This window comes from Diabrotica virgifera, chromosome 6, assembly GCF_917563875.1.
Source record: "Diabrotica virgifera virgifera chromosome 6, PGI_DIABVI_V3a".
NCBI classification, from domain to species: Eukaryota; Metazoa; Arthropoda; class Insecta; order Coleoptera; family Chrysomelidae; genus Diabrotica; species Diabrotica virgifera.
Window position 1 is genome coordinate 4,689,095 of NC_065448.1, and position 21,548 is coordinate 4,710,642.

General features: G+C 35.2%; 1 protein-coding gene across 2 annotated transcripts in view; it reads right to left on the bottom strand.

Annotated features, from left to right (window-relative positions):
* LOC114327064 (phospholipase B1, membrane-associated-like) overlaps positions 1-21,548 on the bottom strand; it is a 49,511-nt gene that overhangs the window by 14,071 nt on the left and 13,892 nt on the right. Inside the window, exons 2-4 of one of the 2 annotated variants that reach the window (XM_028275571.2) lie at positions 19,348-19,566; positions 10,176-10,395; positions 5,980-6,206 (exon numbers count right to left, since the gene is read on the bottom strand). In XM_028275571.2, coding sequence (XP_028131372.2) covers positions 5,980-6,206; positions 10,176-10,395; positions 19,348-19,551 — 651 coding nt within the window. In that variant the 5' untranslated portion in view covers positions 19,552-19,566. Of the gene's footprint in view, positions 1-5,979; positions 6,207-10,175; positions 10,396-19,347; positions 19,577-21,548 lie in introns of both variants that reach the window. The other variant, XM_050654236.1, reaches the window with a different exon arrangement.

Genomic DNA, 21,548 nt, shown 5'->3' on the forward strand with positions numbered 1-21,548 from the left:
GATTAGCAAAGGTGAGCACGGAGAACGCTTCCGCACGAATCAGAGTTGGCAGCAACACGTCGGAGGAATTCCTCATTGACACAGGACTTAGACAAGGAGATCCTCTCGCCCCCCTGCTGTTTAACTTCGCACTGGAACATGCAGTAAGGAAAGCTCAGCCACAACTGACAAACGGATTTGCCGCCCAAGGATCAAAAATACTATTAGCCTTTGCGGATGACGTGGACACAATTGCACAATCCACCAGAGATGCAAAAGAAGTTTTCACCCTATTCGAGAACGGAGCCAAGGAAGTTGGTCTTAAGGTCAACGAGGACAAGACCAAGTACATGGTGGTTACGAAGAACCCAAGACCAAGGGTTAGACAAAACGTAACAATTAATGAATACAATTTTGAAGTCGTCAAAGAATTTAAGTACTTGGGAGCGATCATAACATCTGAAAATAACTATGAAAAGGACGTGGCAGCCAGGATTATTGCAGGAAACAGGGCATATTACTCGTTAAGGACCCTACTTAAATCAAAAATACTCTCAAGACCAGCAAAAATAAGAGTATATAAGACAATAATTCGTCCCACAATAACGTACGGAAGCGAAACCTGGACTCTGAATCAGCGGGAAACAACAAAATTACTGGTACTTGAAAGAAAGATACTGCGAACTATCTATGGGCCTTGCAGAGAAGAGACAACAGGAGAATGGAGAAGAAGACACAATGATGAACTCCAGACAATATACGGAGATGAAAACATAGTACGCTACATTAAATCAAACAGAATACGATGGGCGGGTCACGTACTAAGATCAAGTGACGAAAGATTTCTAAACGCCACATTCTGGGAAAGGCCCGATGGAAAAAGGTCAGTTGGTCGCCCAAGAAAGAGATGGAAGGACGCAGTAGCCAGCGATCTACGCAAAATGGGAGTACAGCAATGGGAAATAGCTGCTCAAGACCGACAACAATGGAGGGAAATAGTAAACGCGGCCAAGACTCACATAGAGTTGTAGAGCCAAATGATGATGATGATGATACAATACCATATCAAATCAGAAAATTGTTAAAGTAGTTGTTAAGTAAATAGCCGTTTTAGCCGTTAAATTTTTTTTTTCTAATGCAAGTTATTTTCTACATGTTAGGCAATTATCAATACACTTTATTAGAATTTGAAATTCATTATAGTTATAGTTGTTTTATATCCTTTAAAATGATTGCATAACTTTCACTAATTCTTCTTTAAGTGCCATCTCCGTGAAGGCAATTATCATAGCTATTTGGACTTAATATCTGATTTTTTGATATTTAATAAAATTTTATGTATTAATATACATAATTTTATGTAATACATCCCCATTCCTTCAGGTTGCGCAGCCACGTTATCTTACGCCTCCCTTTGCTTCTTTTTCCTTGGATCTCTCCCAGTAAAATCAATTGGAGTACCTAAGTTGTATAATTCTTTATTCATCCTTCTCAGCAACTCTTTTTTTGTGACGTAATCTATCCACGATATTTTCATAATTAAAGTCCGGATTATAAGCATTTTGCTTTTTTTTTCCTTTTTTTGCTTATAATTAGGATTTTTAGCAAAAATACTTATTTTAAAGGTATGTTGCTTATTTTTGTTTATTTTACTTCTTATGATATACGTATCAGCTTAAAAAGAAGAGCCTTTAATCAATGTGTCCTGCCTGTTCTTACATATGGCGCAGAGACACTTACCCTAACAAGGACATCTGCAAGAAAACTACAAGTGACGCAACGTAGAATGGAAACATCATTGTTGGGCATAACGTTAAGAGATAGGGTAAGAAACGAAGAAATTCGTAGAAGAAGTGGTGTAGAAGACATAATAAAACACATAGCCAAAATTCAATGGAAGTGGGCAGGACACGTCGCTAGAATGAGAGATGATAGGTGGACCAAAAAAATCTTGGAATGGAGATCGAGAGCGGATAGACGAAACCCGGGAAGACCACCCACAAGATGGACTGACGGCATAAAGAGAATTTGTACCAACTGGATTGCAGCAGCGCACGATAGATCTGAATGGAAGTTTTTCGAGGAGGCCTATGTTTAGCAGTGGACGACTATGGGCTGATGATGATGATGATAAAAAATAGTTAATTTTTATATGTAACTTCCTGTCTTAAGCAAAATTCTATGAAATATACAGAGCCATAAAAATCTAATAATTCAATAAACCATAAGAATTGTAACTTTTCCCAATAACGAAACCTCGATAAAAATTCTAAATAATTTAACTTCATGCAATGTAGATCCCTGGTTTAAACTTCTGAGCCCTAGCAATGAAACTGTTGAGGAAATAACCTACACTGAGTACACTAATATAATATACTCAAAAAAAGATAAGGCCACTGGTATGGATAAGGTATCTTATTCGATGTTAAAAAACATACCCACAATAGCAGAATCCCATTTGATAAAAATTTTCAATAATATATTAAAAACAAGTAAGATACCATGGCAGTGGAAACAAACACTAATATTACCTTTCCTAAAACCTACTAAATGTCCAAACAGTCCAGAAAGTTACCGACCAATCGCCTTAACGTCATGTGTAGGTAAAATTCTAGAAAACATAATTAAAAATAGAATAGAATGGTTCGTAGAGCATAATAGTATTTTGCCCAGCTATCAGCTGGGCTTTCGCAAAGAAAGTGGATGTAGTAATGCGCATGTAGCGCTTTCCCACGTAGTACTTAATGCTTTTACTGAGAGAAAAGCGGTTTTAACGGTCTTCCTTGATCTAAAAGCCGCTTATGATAATATAGATATCTACCTTTTATATAGAAAAATGGCAGATTTAAAAATACCATATACATATAATAACCTAATTTTTGAATTCTTAAATAACAGAAATATTTATATCCGAGATAGGGAATACCAAATAATTGGACCCAACATCACTGATAAAGGGCTGGCTCAGGGATCGCCCCTGAGCCCACTACTATTCAACATATATACCAAAGCGCTACATGACATTATTCCATCTAATTTCAGGCTAATTCAATATGCAGATGATCTAGCCCTCATAACAGTTGGTGAAGATATAAATAATCTTATAAGATTAACTAATATATGTCTTACTCACATAACTCAATGGTTAACAGAAAATAAACTACCCTTGTCCCATGGTAAATCCTCTGCAGTAATCTTTAACAAAAAGAAAAACATCACCAATAATATTCCGTTAAAAATAGAGGGAGAGATAATTCCTATTAGAGAATCAATTAAATATTTAGGGACAATATTCAATAATCGACTTAACTGGATTGAAAATATTAAACGTATCGAAACACAAGCTCAAAAAGGTTTGAATATAATGAGGGCAATATGTGGAACCTGGTGGGGAGCAAACCCCCATACAGTCTCATTAATTTATAAAGGAATCGTAAGACCCCATTTGGATTATTCATGTGCAATATTAAAACCCTGTAGTAAGTCCCCACTCTTAATATTAGATAAAATTCAGTTTAAAGCTTTACGAATCATCACGGGCTGTATGAGATCTACCCCCACTAATGCTTTGTTAGCAGAAAGTGGAGAAATTTCATTAGATGCAAGAAGGAAAATACTGTGCGCTAAGTTCTATCTGAAAATCCTAGCTGAACTGAAAAATCCACTGAACGAAATCCTGTCAGAGTTGGGAACCAAAGTAAATTATAAAATAGGATTTTGGAAATCACAAGAGCCACCATATTTGATTGAAATCAAAAATAATTTTGACAAATACCTCATTAATCTATATAAAGAGAATATTAAATCCTGCTTTCAGATCGAACTGAATTATCTTACGGGAACATTTCAGACAATTTTCTCAACCCATAAAAAAATGGAAATCTATACTCATCAGGAATTTCTTAATGAATTTTCAGCTTCATATGGAAATTATACATGGGTATTTACAGATGGTTCTTTAGATCCCGAGTCGAGGACAGTAGGTTTTGGGGTACACATACCTTCAATCAATTATAACTATGCATCCAGATTACATGAGCACACTCAAATATGCACTGCAGAAATTATTGCAATTAACAAGGCAGTATCTGTTTGTATTGAAAAAAATATTAAAGAAGCAATAATTTTTTCAGATGCTAAAAGTGCTATCCAAAAATTACATAACACCACCTGGGGGACAAACAACCATATTGTAAACCTAACTAAAAGACTTATTATTGAGTCAATGGAAGCAGGATTTAATATAATCTTAGCTTGGATTCCAGGCCATACTGGAGTAAAGGGGAATACAGAGGCTGATAAATTGGCAAATATAGGCAAGACTTTAAATGTTCCTGCAGACATTAAAATAGATAAATTTGACTTTTTGCCTTTTATTAAACAAAAAATTGTAAACGAGTTTAAAGTTGAATGGACAAAGCAGTTTAAAACTAAAGGGAAATGGTATCAACAATGCCAAAGTGATTTTTCTATAAACCCTTGGTTTCACAAATTCACATTTGTGGATCGAAGGCACTTGACATCTATTATTAGAATGCGAACGGGCCATTGTCACACACCAGACCATTTGTTTAAAATTAATTGTAGTGATACTCCTTTTTGTGAATGTGGACAGATAGGAAGTATAACTCATATGTTACTTGAATGCCCAATTAACAAAACAAATCAATTTGACCTGTATCAGGAACTAGTTAATATAGGAAGTCCAACCCCCATTTCATTACAAAATCTCTTACATAATATTAATGACCAAACCTTAAGAAAGATCAATCAATTTTTAACAATATTTCAAATTAAAATATAAAATAAAAATAGTTATTTGAAAATCATATCACAATGAATTTAAAGAAGGGAATATGGAAAAATCCAGACCCTTTGAAAAGAGGATTCCCTTCCAGTTAGTCTAAATACGAGGACTGGCCAAGTACCTAAGAGGTGGAGGCCATGAAACTACAAGAAGAAGAAGAACCATAAGAATTTTAATCCCTTAGGCTTAGGAGATAAACGGGAAAACCCATCGTTATACCTGTCCATATGTAATAAACGAATATTTGTCTACAGACAGCACAAATTTATTATATTGTTTTAAAATACTTTTCATTTTTAATTTGTTCCTCTTAGTGATCACTTGTAATTGAGAATAATAATTTGAAATTGGTGTTTTGGTGCTATAATTGGTAAAAATATGTCTTAAACCTTTCTTATTTCATAAAAACTTTGCTTATTTTTGCGACATTTTTGCTTATATAAGTGCTTATTTTGACCTTTTTGTCATGATTATAATCCGGACTTTATTCATAGTTCTTCTATTCTATACACCCACAACTTCCATGATTCTAATTTTTTCCTCGGATGTCGCATTCAAGGTCTAAGCTTCTATTTCATAAAACAAAGTAGAGAAAACGTAGCAACTAGCCAACCTAACTCTTAGCTTCAACTTTAAATTTCTTGTGCACAGCAGTCTTGCGTTGCTCTAGTCTTTTTTTCGTCTGATTTTGATTTCCTGAAAGTAGCCATTTATGGAGTTGTTGCAAGGTATACAGATTATTTGTCAACTCGTTGGATAGTTCGTTTATTAGAAGATTCTCGTCATTTCTTTGAGTTTTCGATATTCTCATAAATTTTGTTTTTTTTTTTGACGTTCATTGTTAGACCGTATTCTTTTCTATAATCCACTATTTTGGTCACCATTCTCACAAGATCTTCAATATTTTCGACTAAAATGACAGTGTCATCCGCATATCTAATGTTGTTATTAATTTGACAAGTTACTAAATCGTATAAAATATTCGTCTTACAGCGTCACTCCAAGTTGAACAAATTGGAGCAGACTCTAATTATCGAAGGACAATTTTGTTAAAAAAAATGTCACCTTTTCGAATATGAAAAAAAAACGTTTTGAAAGTTTGGAAACAAAAAAAAAGTCGAATGAGACCAAATCTGGAGAATACGATGGCTTACGTACAAAATGACAACAAAATTTTAAAAACAAATAATTACCTTCCAGTGATTTTTCATATCCGTTCTCTTATCATTCTTAATACGTTTAACTAACTCTTTTGCCATAAACGGCAAGTTCTGCGAAATGGCACCATTCTCCGCTACGTTAAATTGTGAATTCCACGCCCAACTTTGTGACGTGTTTAAGGAATAACCGAAAAGGTTTGGATTGAATTCTTTTAAAATGTTTGCTAATGTAAGGAATCTTTTCCAATCTGCTTCTCCTCCTAGAAAATGATAATGATTTAAAGATTATCAAATACATCATGATATTTATATAGACATGTTCATGGCAAAATCAAATACAATGGGCCAACGAATGTTTTCTAACTATTTTCCACTCAAGTGGTTAGCGTACAAAGGTGCCATATACTTTGTTGGCCGTTAACGAAGAACAATTTAATATTGTTTTCTGTCCTTTGCGCTGTAAGAAATGTGTAAAAGTTTACATCTTCTAGAAAAAGCTTGAAGAACGTTTCGGCCTTCTCCAACTGATTCTCCAAGGGAAGGTAAATGGTAAAAGAGGTCCGGGAAGAAGACGCATTTCCTGATTTCAAAATTTACGAAAGTGGTATAACACGACTACCACTGAACTGTTCCGCGCTGCGGCAAACAAAGTCAAGATAGCCATGATGATCGCCAACATCCGAAATCGATAAGCACTTAAGAAGAAGAAGGAAAAGCTTGCTATCGCTTTGATGTGTTAAAGCCAGTATCATTATCATCAACCCGTACTCGTCCACTGCTAGACATAGGTCTCCCTCAGCTCTTTCCATCTTTCTCTGTTTTGTGCGGCTTGCATCCAGTTGCCGACAATACGCTTCAGATCGTCAGCCCATCTGGTTGGTGGTCATCCTCTGCTCCGTAGTGCTTCTTCTCGTGGCCTCCACTCGACAATACGTTTTGTCCATCGGTTGTTCTGACAATCTGGCGACGTGTACTGCCCAATTCCTTTTGAGCGACGCGATTCTTTCTACGGCGTCCGTTGTTTTTGTTCTACAACGTATTTCTTCGTTTGGGATTCGGTCCCTCAGAGAGACACCCAACATCTAGCGCTCCATAGCCCTCTGAGTTATGCGAATCTTGTTCACTACCTTTTTTGTGAGTGTTAATGTTTGCGCTCCATAAATGAGTACAGGCAATACACACTGGTCAAAGATTTTCCTCTTCAGGCATATGGGTAAGTCCTATTTAAATACATAGCTCAGTTTACCAAACGCTGCCCAGGCTAATCCTATGCGACGTGGGAGGTCGCACGTCTGGTTATCTCTTCCCAACCGAGTTTCATGTCCCAAGTACTTATAAGATGCAGTCTGCTCAATATCCATTCCATCAACAACAATATTACGATTTAGCACCAGATTAGTCATTATTTGCGTCTTGTTGATGTTGATGTTAATCTTTAGTCCGACCTCTAAGCAAGCGTGATATAACTTGTTCAACATTATTATTGCATCATCCATACGATCGGCTATAAGCACGATGTCTCAAATGACTGAGCTTCTCTCCATTTATATTGATACCCTATTCGTTCAGATCTGCCTTCTTAAAAGTGTGTTCTAAAAGGGTTGTGAACAGCTTTGGTGAGATGATGTCTCCTTGCCGTACTCCTCGCTGCATACAGAATTTGTTAGTTTGTTGATCAGAGAGTCTTACGCTAGCCGTTGCATTGTGGTAGATATATTTTATCATGTTAGTGTAGCGCTGGTCTATTCGGCATTCTGTCAATGCTTTTAACATTTTCTGCTGGTTTATGGTATCGAATGCTTTCTCGTAGTCCACGAATATCAGTGCCAATGGTTTGTTGTATTCCGCCGACTACTCTATCAAGTTTTTTATTACCAGTAAGTGGTCGTTAGTGCTATATCCGGATCTAAACCCAGCTTGTTCTCTAGACTGATAGAAGTCTAACTTAGCCTCCAGTCTTTTTTGATAATTTTTGTGAAAAGTTTATATGTGTGATAGCAGACTGATAGGACGGTAGTTTTTTAGATCTGCTATGTCGCCTTTCTTGTGCAATAAAACAATGACTGCATTGTTCCATTGAGAAGGGGTTTTTCCTTGGTAAATGCATTCGGTGAAAAGTTTGGCAAAAACCTGAATAATTTTATTTCCACCTTGTTTGATTGCCTCGTCAGGGGATTTATTATTTTTCATTTCTGAAAGTGTCTTTTTAACTTCGTATGGTGTCACTTCTGGCATTAATTCTGATCAATGGTTTGTGATTTTGGACAGGGGCTAATCTTGCCTTGCGTTATTGCTGTCATACATTTCGCGATAAAACGATTAGACAACCTTAAGGATTTCGGGTCTATCCGTAGCAATGTTGTTGTCTTTGTTTCTTATTCTGTACATATTTTTGTTGTCAATGTTATTCGTATTTCGCCACAAAACTTTTAAACTTTCGTTTTCTTGAATTATTTGAGATATTTCTCTTGTATTGTTTTCTCTTATGTCTTTTCGGATTGATCAGTGAATATCTTTATTTAATTTCTTCTGTGTTATGTAGTTGGAGTCGTATTTTTCCGTCAGTTGTCTTCTTTTACTTATTAGCTCTTTGATATTTTTTATGGGTCACGAACGTTGGGCAGCATTCTCTTTCGGTTTCTTTTAGCGCCTTCGTTATGAGATTATTGGCTAGTTCGATGTCTTCTATTTCGTTTTCTAAGTCTTGTATACGTCTGGTTAGTATATCTTCATAGAGGTCGTTATTTTCTGGGGGAATGCATTTCTTCTTTCGTGCTTTGAAGATCATCTTTGTTCTTTCCTTGACATTTAATTGTATCGTTGCTTGGATTAATCTGTGGCCGCTTCCTATCAAAAATTTGTTAAGTACTTCAACATCTTTAATTATTTCTTTTCTATTCGTTATGATAAAATCTATCTCATTTTTGACACTACCATCTGGGCTTATCCATGTCTATTTACGCTGAGGATTTTTATCGAAAAAAAAGTTCATCATGGATAAATTTTCCTTGCCCATTGCTACTTCTGCATCATCTTGTTTAAAGCCCACTTTCGCATTAAAGTCGCCCATATTTATTGTGTAATATGCTGGTGTAGTGTGTAATGCTGTTTGTAGGGCATCATAAAATTTTTCAATTTCTTCATCCGAGTGGCTAGTCGTTGGAGCATATGTCTGGATTATCTTAAGGTTATATCTTGCATTTAGTTTGAAGATGAATTACACAATTCTGGGACTTATACTATTAATTTTAGTTATATTTTGGGCGTGCTTTCTATGTATGATGGATCTTACTCCACCATTTAAAGTGTCTTCTTCTGCTCTAAAATGAAATAAGTGTCCCGATTTAAAAGTAATTTGGACTTCTCCTCTTCGTCTGATTTCGCTGAGACCAATGATGTCCCATTTTATTGTTTTCAGCTCTTCCTCCAGTTCCATCATCTTCTGGTCCGATATAAGAGTTCTAACATTGTATGAGGTGATATGCATTTGTCGTTCTTTGTGGTAGCCTGATTTTTCCGGGGATTCTTAGCACCCTCTGCTCCAACCCTTTTTCACCCGCTTCCTTGGCTGGGGGTTTTTGAGCCGCCGGAGACTGAGGGCCGTTCAGTAATTTCGTCTTTCATTGAAATTTGCCTTTGGGGGTTTTCAGCCATTAAAACGCCACGCTTGGCTAGTGCGTGTTGGCGAGTTGGTTAGGATGTGGAGGGAATAAAGGGTGGAGATGGGAATGCTTTGGGTTTGGGCATGGTTTCCCGGTAAAGGGATGCTGGGGTAATCCATGAGCTCGCGTAGGGCAGGTGTGCTATTCCTGAAGTAGATCTATTCCCTGTCGGGATCGCAGAGAAGTATCTACCTGCTACTGCCTAAAGCCAGTATAACCGTGTTTGAATTGGTAATAAACACTTCTTCTTCTCGTAGCACTACAACCTGGGGTGGGTCTTGGCTTACTGCACAACTCGCTTCCATCTCGAATGGTTTTCCATGATAGTTGGATCAGGGGATAGCCCCATTGTTCTTAGTGACCAAAACACAGCATTGAAAAATTGTGCTGCTACGCCATCCAGTGCCTTTTACACATCAAGGAGATAATTTCTTGAGACGAAAGTCATAAATTTCAATTAATTTATGACTTACTTTATGATGTGAGTGAGCATATGGCCAATATAAAAAGTTGTAAAAAAATCTTTTAGTTATTTATTTCCCTTCAAAAATTTTGTATAATAATTACCTATGGACCATGATCTTCCCCTTTCTTCCGAGAACAATTCTTGCTGCATGGTAGCAGACGAAATTCCAGTACCAGCGCTTAAGCTGTCACCCATAGCAGCTATGATATCGATATCTCCAGGTCGTACTTGATTAACATTTGTTGGTACGGTGTCACTTCTTATTTTTGTGTTGCTTCGGTCGCACGGAAAATCTTTAAAAGGTGATTCTTCTGCCAGTGTCTAAAAAATAAAGTACAATGTATAAAAACATATTATAATTTATCAATATCCATAAAAACCAGGTTAATATGATGTCTAACAATAAAACACTGAAAACGTTTGTTTTCTATACTTCCACAAAATTTATTATAACTATGTGGCTATAGCTGTTTCGGCAGAGTGCCTTTCTGAAGTGATTTAGTTTACTATGGTTTGCCTTTTTAAAGTCTTTAACTGAAGAGGTTGAGGAGTGGGGAGCTGTTTGTCTCGAGTTGGTCATTCAGAATTATATCTGTATTTTTTAATTTATTAATTTCCATAGATTCTAATAAAGATGGCTTAAGGCGTTTATTTTGAATATGCAGAATTTGAAACTCTTCATTAAAAGAATGATTATGATATAGAAGGTGAAGTGCGTATGTAGAAGTGTCTGTTTTTCTATTGTTGAAAGCCCTTTTGTGTTCTGCTATCCGTTTGTCAAAGGTTCTGCCAGTTTGACCGATGTAAGTTTTCGGACAGTCACCACAAGTTAGTTTGTAGACACCACTCTGTAGTTGTTTTCTCTTTCGGCTCTTATTGTCCTTAATATATTTGCTTAAGTTGTTGTTAGTTCTGAAAGCTGGTGTTATTCCTTTCTTTTTTATGTATGTGGCTATTTTTGTTATCTTGCCAGTATATGTGATAGAGCAAAAGGTACTGGGTTCTTTCTATGGTGGTGGATAGACTAATTTCAGGGCTTTCTTATGGAGTTTTTGGTTTAAAATTGTATTAATTGTTTGTTCGTTATAGTAATTTTTACTGCTATTTGTTTAATGCTGTTCAGTTCTACTTTGAAGTTATTTTTTGACATGGGAATTTCTGTCAGTCTATGTATCATGCTATGGTAGGCTGCTAATTTGTGTTGTGTAGGATGGGATGATGAATTGTGTATAGTTGTGTCAGTATGGGTAGGTTTATGATATACGAAGAACTCATTTTTGTTGTGTAGTCTGGTAATTGTAATCTCCGTATATCATAAACCTACCCATAATACTGACACAGCTATACACAATTCATCATACCATCCTACACAACACAAATTAGCAGCCTACCATAGCATGATACATAGACTGACAGAAATTCCCATGCCAAAAAAATAACTTCGAAATAGAACTGAACACCATTAAACAAATAGCAGTAAACAATGGCTATAACGAACAAACAATTAATAAAATTTTAAACCAATAACTCCATAAGAAAGCCCTGAAATTAGTGTATCCCCCACCACAGAAAGAACCCAGCACGTTTTGCTCTATCACATACACTGGCAAGATAACAACAAAAATAGCCACATACATAAAAAAGAAAGGAATAACACCAGTTTTCAGAACTAACAACAACTTAAGCAAATATATTAACAACAATAATAGCCGAAAGAGAAAACCACTACAGAGTGGTGTCTACAAACTAACTTGTGCTGACTGTCCAAAAACTTACATCGGTCAAACTGGCAGAACCTTTGACAAACGGATAGAAGAACACAAAAGGGCTTTCAACAATAGAAAAACAGACACCTCTACATGCGCACTTCACAAAATTCTTATAATGAAAAGTTTCAAATTCTGCATATTCAAAATAAAGGCCTTAAGCTATTTTTATTAGAATCTATGGAAATTAATAAATTGAAAAATACAGATATAATTCTGAATGACCAACTCGAGACAAACAGCTCCCCACTCCTCAACCTCTTCAGTTAAAGACTTTAAAAAGGCAAACCCATAGTAAACTAAATCACTTGACAAAGGCACCCTGCCGAAATAGCTGTAGTCACATACTTATAATAAATTTTGTCGAAGTATAGAAAACAAACGTTTTCAGTGTTTTATTGTTAGATAAAATGAACTTTTATCAAGTAACGGTCGAATCCATCAATTATTTAATATGCTGTTATATCTTCCCTATACTGTTTACGGAGTTGAGTCTTGAACTATCACAGACGCTAGTGCAAGAAAATGAAAGCTTTTGAAAGTTGGCTTTATGGTCGTATCCTGAAGATATCTTACACTTACACCGACTACGTTACTACTCAGGGTGTTTTATTAAGAATACAAAAAGAAGAAGAGCTAATAAAAGCAGACAAAATTGAATACCTCGGTCACATCATGAGGAACAGCGAGAGATATGGACTGCTGCAACTAATCTTACAAGGATAAGTAGAAGGAAAGCGAGGACCAGAAAAGCGACGTATTTTCTGGCTGAAAACTCTACAGTTTTGGTTCAACAAAACAACCACAAATCTTTTTCAGGGCAGCAGTTTGCAAAATACAGATTTCCACGATGCTCGCAAAGATCCGAAACAAGTAGTCACTACGAGAAGACGAAGATAAAAGGCATAACAGATATAAAATATGCTATACATTTTCGATACGATGTTTTCGCATATATATTTTTTAAGTAGTCGCTTTTTGTTTAGAGGAATCTTCTGTATAGAGATGTTTTCTCTTCTGGTGGAAATTTTCAGGTCTCTTCCGGTAGAGTTGGGTTTCTTATTTATCTACAATTTGAGCTTTCATAGAAATTATTGGATACAAGAAGAGAATGTCTGTAGGACTTTATAATGATATGATGCCACAGCGGGCGATGGGCCGGTCGACCATAGATGATCGAAGGAGTATCCGTGTTGACGCATCCCCTCTTCATACCCCACTAGACGAAACCGAAGGAGAAGTGGCAAGGAGAGCGCATTTAAGACGTGTCGCTGTTCAATGTTATCGCATTGAATTGAAATGCGATGTCTCCGGGTCTGAATGTGTAGATAGGTTGATTCCATGTAGCGAGATTGTTATTGTATAAATATTGTGTTGTGTACTAGGGCAGTCCGATAAGTACTTAGCCTCTCCGCCCGATGGCGCCACTATCGCAAATGAAGTGTACTGTCATTTAATGCGTTCTCGTAGACGGCTAATGTCAAAATTTCAGCCAAATTGAAATTATAGTATTGTTGTGATTGGGTCTGAAAATGAGCGTGTCCGCGGATTTTAATAAAATGGAAAAAGAGCAATATCGGTCGGTGATTCGATTCTTGTTTTTGAAAGGGAAATCACGCAGCGAAATCAAAGAGCGCTTGGATACTGTGTACGGTGACTCTTCTCCTTCGATGGAAACTGCCAAAAATTGGCTTAATGAGTTTCAACGTGGACGAACGTCGGTTTTTGATGAGCCACGCGTAGGTGCCCCGAAAATGGCTACCACGGAGAATAACGTGACAAAAATCCACGATCTTGTATTGGCAGACCGCCGACTGAAGGTGCGCGAGATAGCTGACACAGTAGGCATCTCAAAAAACCGCGTAGGTCATATAATTCATGAAATTTTGGACATGAGAAAGCTGTCGGCGCGATGGGTGCCGCGTTTGCTCACTTCAGACAATAAGCGCAACCGTGAGACTACTTCAAAGCAGTGTTTGGCGCTATTTAAGTGTGATCCAAAGGAGTTTTTACGTCGTTTCATAAGCGTCGACGAAACATGGATTCACTGATATACACCAGAAACCAAGGACAGTGGCGGCTCGTGGCCTTAGAGACAGGGTCGGCAAGATTTTTTTGTCTCCTCTTATAGGTATACCATCTAATTAAAAGGATTAAATCATAATAGGAGATTTTTTTTGTTTTTTTTTTGTTTGGTTTATTTGACATTCTCTCTTGTCATAGTGTTTCGACAATACGTTTTGATTATTTTGAGACAAGAGAAATCCCGTTCATTTGAGGCAGAAATTAGTGGTAATAAGAGAATTTATGAACATAGTCCTGTCGCCAGGGGGGGTACAACGGCCTCCTGTATTCAGATGGACTTACCCAAGTTTTTTTTATGTATTTTGACCTGTAGAACTCGAATTTTTTGGGTAACAGTTGATCCGGATGTCGATAAGATTGTTATAAACCAAGAAGTTGAGGAATCACATAAGAGCGATTTCTTGCAAAAGAAAACATTTTTTTGTATTTTTTGGGCCATTCTAACCAAAAAATGTTCCTACAAATTTTTTCGTAGGATGCATAGTTTTCGAGATAAACGCGGTTGAACTTTCAAAAAATCGAAAAATTGCAATTTTTGAACCCGAATAACTTTTGATTAAAAAATAAAATAGCAATTCTGCTTACCGCATTTGAAAGTTCAAGTCAAATTATATCGGTTTTAATTATTTGTATTGCTAAAAATTTATTATTTTATTGTTAAAACAAAGCTATAAACACCTAGTGCTTGAGTGATGTTTTCAATGATTTCTCATTTAAAATCGAATGAGTAGGTAGAGGAGGTAATAGTGCAAGCGGGGCTATTTCTACGTAGCATGCATTAAAACGCATGTATTAGGCACGGGAAACACTATGTGTTTATAGCTTTTTTTAACAATCAAAAAATAAATTTTTAGCAATGCAAATATTCAAAACAGATAAAATATGACTTAAACTTTTAAAGGCGGTAAGCAGAATTGCTATTTTATTTTTTATTCAAAGGTTATTAGGGTTCAAAAATTGCAATTTTTCGATTTTTTTAAAGTTCAACCGCGTTTATCTCGAAAACTATGCATCCTACGAAAAAACTTGTAGGAACATTTTTTGGTTAGAATGATCCAGAAAATGGAAAAAATTGTTTTGTTTTGCGAGAAATCGCTGTTATGTAATTCCTCAACTTCTTTGTTTATAACAATCTTATCGACATCCGGATCAACTGTTACCCAAAAAATTCGTGTTCTACGGGCCAAAATACATAAAAAAAACTTGGGTAAGTCCATCTGAATTAAGAAGGCCGTTGTACCCCCCCCCCCCCTGGCGACAGGACTAACAGTTTGTTGTAGTGAATTGCAGTACTTACTATATAAAATTATACATATTTGTAACTTATCCTACTTTCCGAAAATATTTGAATCAGCATAATTTTTAAGTAACTTGTAAATAAATATATTGGAAATTTTTTAGCAAAGGTAACTTTTAAATTTTGAATTATAAAAGAGGTCAAAAATTTGCAAATCTTCAAAATACGAAAAACGAGTATCTATTTGCATAATATCAGGTATCCAAAATTTCAAATTAGACTCGTTTTTCGAGATATATATCATGCCTTTGTCTTTTTTGGGGTGGTTTGAAAATATCAAGCGAATCCAAAACGTCACTGCATATATATTGGAAACTTCTATCATTACGAAAATCTCTGAGATTTTGCACCAGCTTTCTTATTTTATTTTTGGAATAAATAATGACAATTGACTGATTTTGAACAACAATGAATATCAAAGGTGTTTGGGCAAACATTTTCTTAAAAATATTTAAAAGAATATTAAAAGAGTAATCATTTAATAAAGTTCTCAAACCGATTGCTTCACGGATCGAGATATCACCGCTTTCAAAATCGTCACCTTCGATAATAAAATAAAAAACTTCCAAAAAGCTGTTCACGAAAATCTGCTACAGTGAAAACTAACCGAGATTTAAAATTCCATCGCGTCTGACAAACTGTTTGCTTTTTTTTTCGAAACAAATTGTTCTAAAACAGTAGTCTGTTTAGGCGAGCTAAAATGACAAGAAAAGACGATATTCTTTAATTTTTTTACACGTATCCTGCAAAACTATACTCATTCTAAGCGCATGACAGTGAGTAAATAAAGCTTGTGGTGCAATAGTTTTAACTTTTGCCTGGATACCATTCAATTCATCGGACATCACGGCAGCGCCGTCGTAAATTTGCCTTACCAATTTATTTTCGATATCCAAAAATTTTAATGTGTCCTTTAAAACACCAAAAATATATTCTGTCTTATTGCTTTTAATGACGTCTGTAAAACCTAAAAACCTCCCATAAATATTACCACGTAACGCCTATCGAACAACAATTGATAGTTGTGAATGACATGATAATCAGAAGTTTCATCTACTTCTAGCGAAAAGCAAATGGTTTTCAGAATCTCAGATTCAATAACGTTATTCAAAATGTAACTAATTCATTATATTAGTTCATTCTGTACTGTTTTAGACACGCCGATAAATATCTTCGAATCATAAAAAAAATTGGAAAATTTCAAATAGTATTTCTTAAACAATTTTCTTAGTTCTCTATAATTACTTTGACTTAACGAATGCTCTGATTCATCATGTCCCGTAAATGATAATTCCTGACAACTCAAATAAATTACAATATCAATTAAACGACGTAAAACGGCGTGATTATTTTTTACAATTTCTGCCGATGCTCCCAAATGATACTTCCGCAGATTTAAATGTGCCGTACCTGCCGCTTAATGCCTACCGAGAGAAATATACGTTTGGTGGCTCTTCGACTCGTATTTCGTTGAGTTTTACGTGTAAATCGTCAAGCTCGAGATGAGCTGGGGTCGACTTGCCGAAAACAGAATGGCTCGGGTCATTCATTTTTTGAAAAGTCTCTTATGAGCAGGGATCACTTAACGCTCGGATTAGCCGAATCCTTTTAAAAACCATGAATAAAATTCAGTCTGTATTATCTGACAGATTTTTTTTATTTCACAGATACAAATGACATCAACTCTGATTAAGTTAAATATTAAAAAAAATCTACATCTATAAATGTGTGGGTCGGCACTGCCGACCCTGCCGACCCTGACCGGCCGCCACTGACCAAGGAGCAGTCGAAAGAGTGGACAACACCCGGCGAACGTATTCCGAAGAAGGCGAAGACTGTCCAATCGGCCGGAAAGGTGATCGACAGCATTTTCTAGGATTCACAAGGTCTGATCTACATCGACTACTTAGAGAAGGGAAAAACGATCACAGGGCCCTATTATGCCGAATTATTGGGCCGATTCGAAGCCGAATTGAATAAAAAACGACCCCATTTGGCAAAGAAAAAAGTGCTCTTTCACCATGACAACGCACCGGCTCACACATCCGCCGTCGCCATGGCCAAATTGGTCGAATTGGGCTACGAACTGTTGCCCCATCCACCTATTCTCCAGATTTGGCCCCGTGCGACTACTATTTGTTTCCAAACTTAAAAAAGACACTCGCTGGGCAGAAATTTAAGTCGAATGAGGAGATCATCGCCGCCACGGAAGCCTATTTTGCAGACCTCGAGAAAAGGTATTTTTCAGACGGATTAAAGAAGTTGGAGCATCGCTGGGTCAAGTGTATCGAGCTAAAAGGAGACTATGTAGAGAAATAAATTGCCACTTTTCCAAAAATTTTCTTTTTCTTTTGTAGGCTATGTACTTATCGGACTGCTCTCGTATTGTATCGTTTTGATATTACCTACTATTATGTTTCGATGACAGTAATAAGTATACTCCATCTAATTTACTTACCGTTGCACGTGATCCGCGTCATAGCCCGAGACGTCACATGATACCAACACGAAATATTTAGGCGGTAGGTGTGTTCTTTTTTAGAATCACTTTGCCGAGTACTCTGACATTACAGCCACTAGGCATATTTTATTATATACGCGTAGAAATAATATTTAAAGATTTCTATTAATGTTAACTTAAAGAAATACACAATTAATATGTTTCATTTAGTTTGTATAAATAGATTATAAAGCGTTTTTACGAAGCACATTTGTTCGGAATACACTGTAACTATAATCGAACGAAGGTGATATTTTGGCATAAATTGGTAACATTTATTTGACAGTTGCGGTGATGACACTTCATATCTGTTTATATTCTTTACTATAAGTATTTGTTTCATTATATTTACTGTTTTTATTATGTACTTTAACGTAAGATTATAACTTAATTCTTGTTTTCTATTTCTAATGTTTTTATTTATTTACATTTAATATTAATTTGTTTTGCTGTATAATCCACTTCCGCAAAAATTGTGTGATCTATTTGATTTAAAATGGATTCGGGATTTTTTTATACTTTGGCAACTATGTCAACTTAGATCTCTAACTTAAATAATGACGTGCAACGGTAAGTAAATTTGACGGACTGTATAATGTTATTTTTCCTTTGCAGAAGATAGAATTATATTTTATTTTATTTATTTAGAACTGTATATAAATATCTTATACAGTGAACACGTAAAGGTTGGAATAAATTCATTTTCTCGAGAATGGACCATTTTAGAAAAAAATCCCGAGACAGGTCGATTTTTATTTTTAAATTACGACATTTTGGCATATATATCATACTAGTGACGTCACCCATTTAGGCGTGATGACGTCATCGATGATTTTTTAAATGAGAATAGAGGTCGTGTCATAGCTCATTTGAAAGGTAATTCTATTCTCTATTTAGTAATATAAACAATAACATAATTATTTATACAAGGTGTCCAAAAAGATTTTTTTTAATTAAATTTATTGTCATAAAAAGCAGAATCTGTGTAATTTATTTAATTTAAAATACATTTTACTGCTATCAGAAAACAGAAAAAATGTTATTTGACAAATAAATATTGTTTTTTGCAAATTCAATATTAAAGCAGCCACCCATCTGCCTATTGACAATTTGAGCATTTAATTTAAACGAAAAGCAACGATTTTTTTTCTAAACATTTTTTCTGTTTTCTGAGAGCAGCAAAATGTATTTTGAATTAAATAAATTGCGCATATTCTTCTTTTAATGTCAATAAATTTAATTAAAAACATTTTTTTTTGACACTCTGTATAAATAATTATGTTAATGTTTATATTACTGAATAGAGAATTGAATTACCTTTCAAATGAGCTATCACACAACCCCTATTCTCATTTAAAAAAAATATCGATGACGTCATCACGCCCAAATGGGTGACGTCACTAGTACGATATATATGCCAAAAAGTCGTAATTTCAAAATGAAAGTTGTCTTCTTTCGGGATTTTTTTCTAAAATCTTCCATTCTCGAAAAAATGAATTTATTCCAACCTTTAGGTGCTCACTGTATATTTACTTTGTTTTTAACCTGTGTTTTACTGATTCTGTCGTCCTGAAAGAACTACCCGTTACAACTTAAAGGATTGAAATAAAATAAAAAATACTTACATCACTACTTTTCAGCAGTTGTATATTTTTTGCAGTTCTTACAGCGTGTTGACTAGGAGTCCCTAGTCGGATTTTGAGTCTTCGCACCAATGTTTTATACTTCTCATCTATAAATGTTCTTTCTAATCTACTGTGCGTAGTAGATATTGATAAAAGGAGCGTTAACCATAATATTGAACTAGATATGTATATTTGTTTCTTCATATTACTTGGAAAAATCTAGAAATTTCTATAAAAGTTAGAATTATTTATAGGTCTGGATCCCGCGTATGAAAAAAAGTTGATTAATAGCAAGCTGAAAATTTTTTAACAGCTTAAGGGTGTCTAGTCGAACAAACTTTGATGTACGGGAACACTGGAACAGGGGAAGTTTTAATTGTGAAACAGGTTAATAATTTGGAACGTCAGACTACCACGAAAACGTCCCATGTATTTTGTCGGACAGAACTTCCAATTAATTTGTTACCCTTTCATTAAACTACCCTGCAAAAATCAGACTGCTATTTATCACCGACTGGCCATTTTAATGAGTGGAACACGTAGAACATGTCAAATGACAGGAATTATGACAGGTGATAAATAGCAGTCTGATTTTGCATGAGAGTTTAATGAAAGGGTAACAAATCAATTGGAAGTTCTGTTCGACAACATACATGTGACGTTTTCATGGTCTGACCGTTCCAAATTTTTAACCTGTTCCACAATTAAAACTTCCCCTGTTCCAGTGTTCCCATATATCAAAGTTTGTCCGACTAGACACCCTTAAGCTATTAACAAATTTTCAGCTTGCTATTAATCAACTTTTTTTTCATACGCGGGATCCATACCTATTAGGGTTATCACTTTTTGAAGTTATACTGCTTTAGGCGCGATTGAGATTGAGGGTGAATTTATATTGATCTGCGCGCATGCGCACACCGACAGTTTGGTATTAGTCTTTATACGGGCTCTGATTGGGTGTTGAAATTATCTGTCAATAATTGTTCAATACGGAGGTTATCGGTAAACAAAAATGTTGTATAATATATTAGTTTTTATTGTTGTGAGGACAGAAATAAAATCAAATTTATAATTATAGTGACTTTTTAAATAGTTTTGAAAAGCCACAGGTACGTAATTCTAAATGTTTCAGTTGTATTCCAATAAAAAATTATCTTCATACCTATTTGGAAAATGTAAAAAAAAATAATGTACTTACCTAGTACTTGCTATGCTATACCCCTAGTAGGCAACGCTTTAATTTACATAATCTGATTACGAACAAACTTTCTACAAATTTTCATCTAATGTATCGTTTTCTTACTCTATATATTGTTGTATTTTAATTCGACAAAAATCAAACTAATAAAAATTCATATAAACAAAATGTCAAAAAGTTGTTCAGTTTGTGTATATTCCCACATGACGTATACGCGAAGGTGGTGCAGTTTGAAATCGCTTCGACTCTCGTACGGCGGGATACACGGGAAGTATGTTCAAGCCCAATGCAAGTTACATCATTTTTTTATTTGTTTTATAGATTTTATGATTGTAAGTATATTATTATATAATTTTTTTCAGAAAATACGTATTTAATTAAAATTTTTGGCAACAATTATTGTTCAGAAATCATTTCTGGGATTTTTCAATGTGTTCGTGTGTGTTTTATTCTTTTATTTTTTTTTAATTTTTGGTATTGTTTTAATAAAAAATTTTGGAAAGTAGTAGAGAAACTGTTTAAAGTATATTGATTTCGTTGAAATCATATAATAGAAGTATAACTTCTTACGTGCGTGCAAAGTACACACATTCTTTTTTTTTTTTAATAATATCTATAAGAAGAAGAGTACGAAAAGGATATGTACTATTCTCTCTACTTTTTTAAGATATGTGGTCAGAAGAGATGTTTAAATAGGCACTAGAAAGCATCAATGGAGGCATATTAATTAACACAACACTGTAGTGAATAATATCAGATGAGGCGCTCAGAGCAACAGTGGCCTAACCCACAATTTTACCAAAACCCTTTTATTACATTAAAGTTATCCATTATTTAAATATTTTCAGATACAGAGTAGCTCAAGTAATGGTTACTTAAGCCACTCTGCATCTGAAAATACTTAAATAAGAGATGACTTTAACGTAATAAGAACGTTTTCGTAAAATTGTGGGATGTGGGTTAGGCCACTGTTGCTCTGAGCGCCTCAGATATGAAGACCATA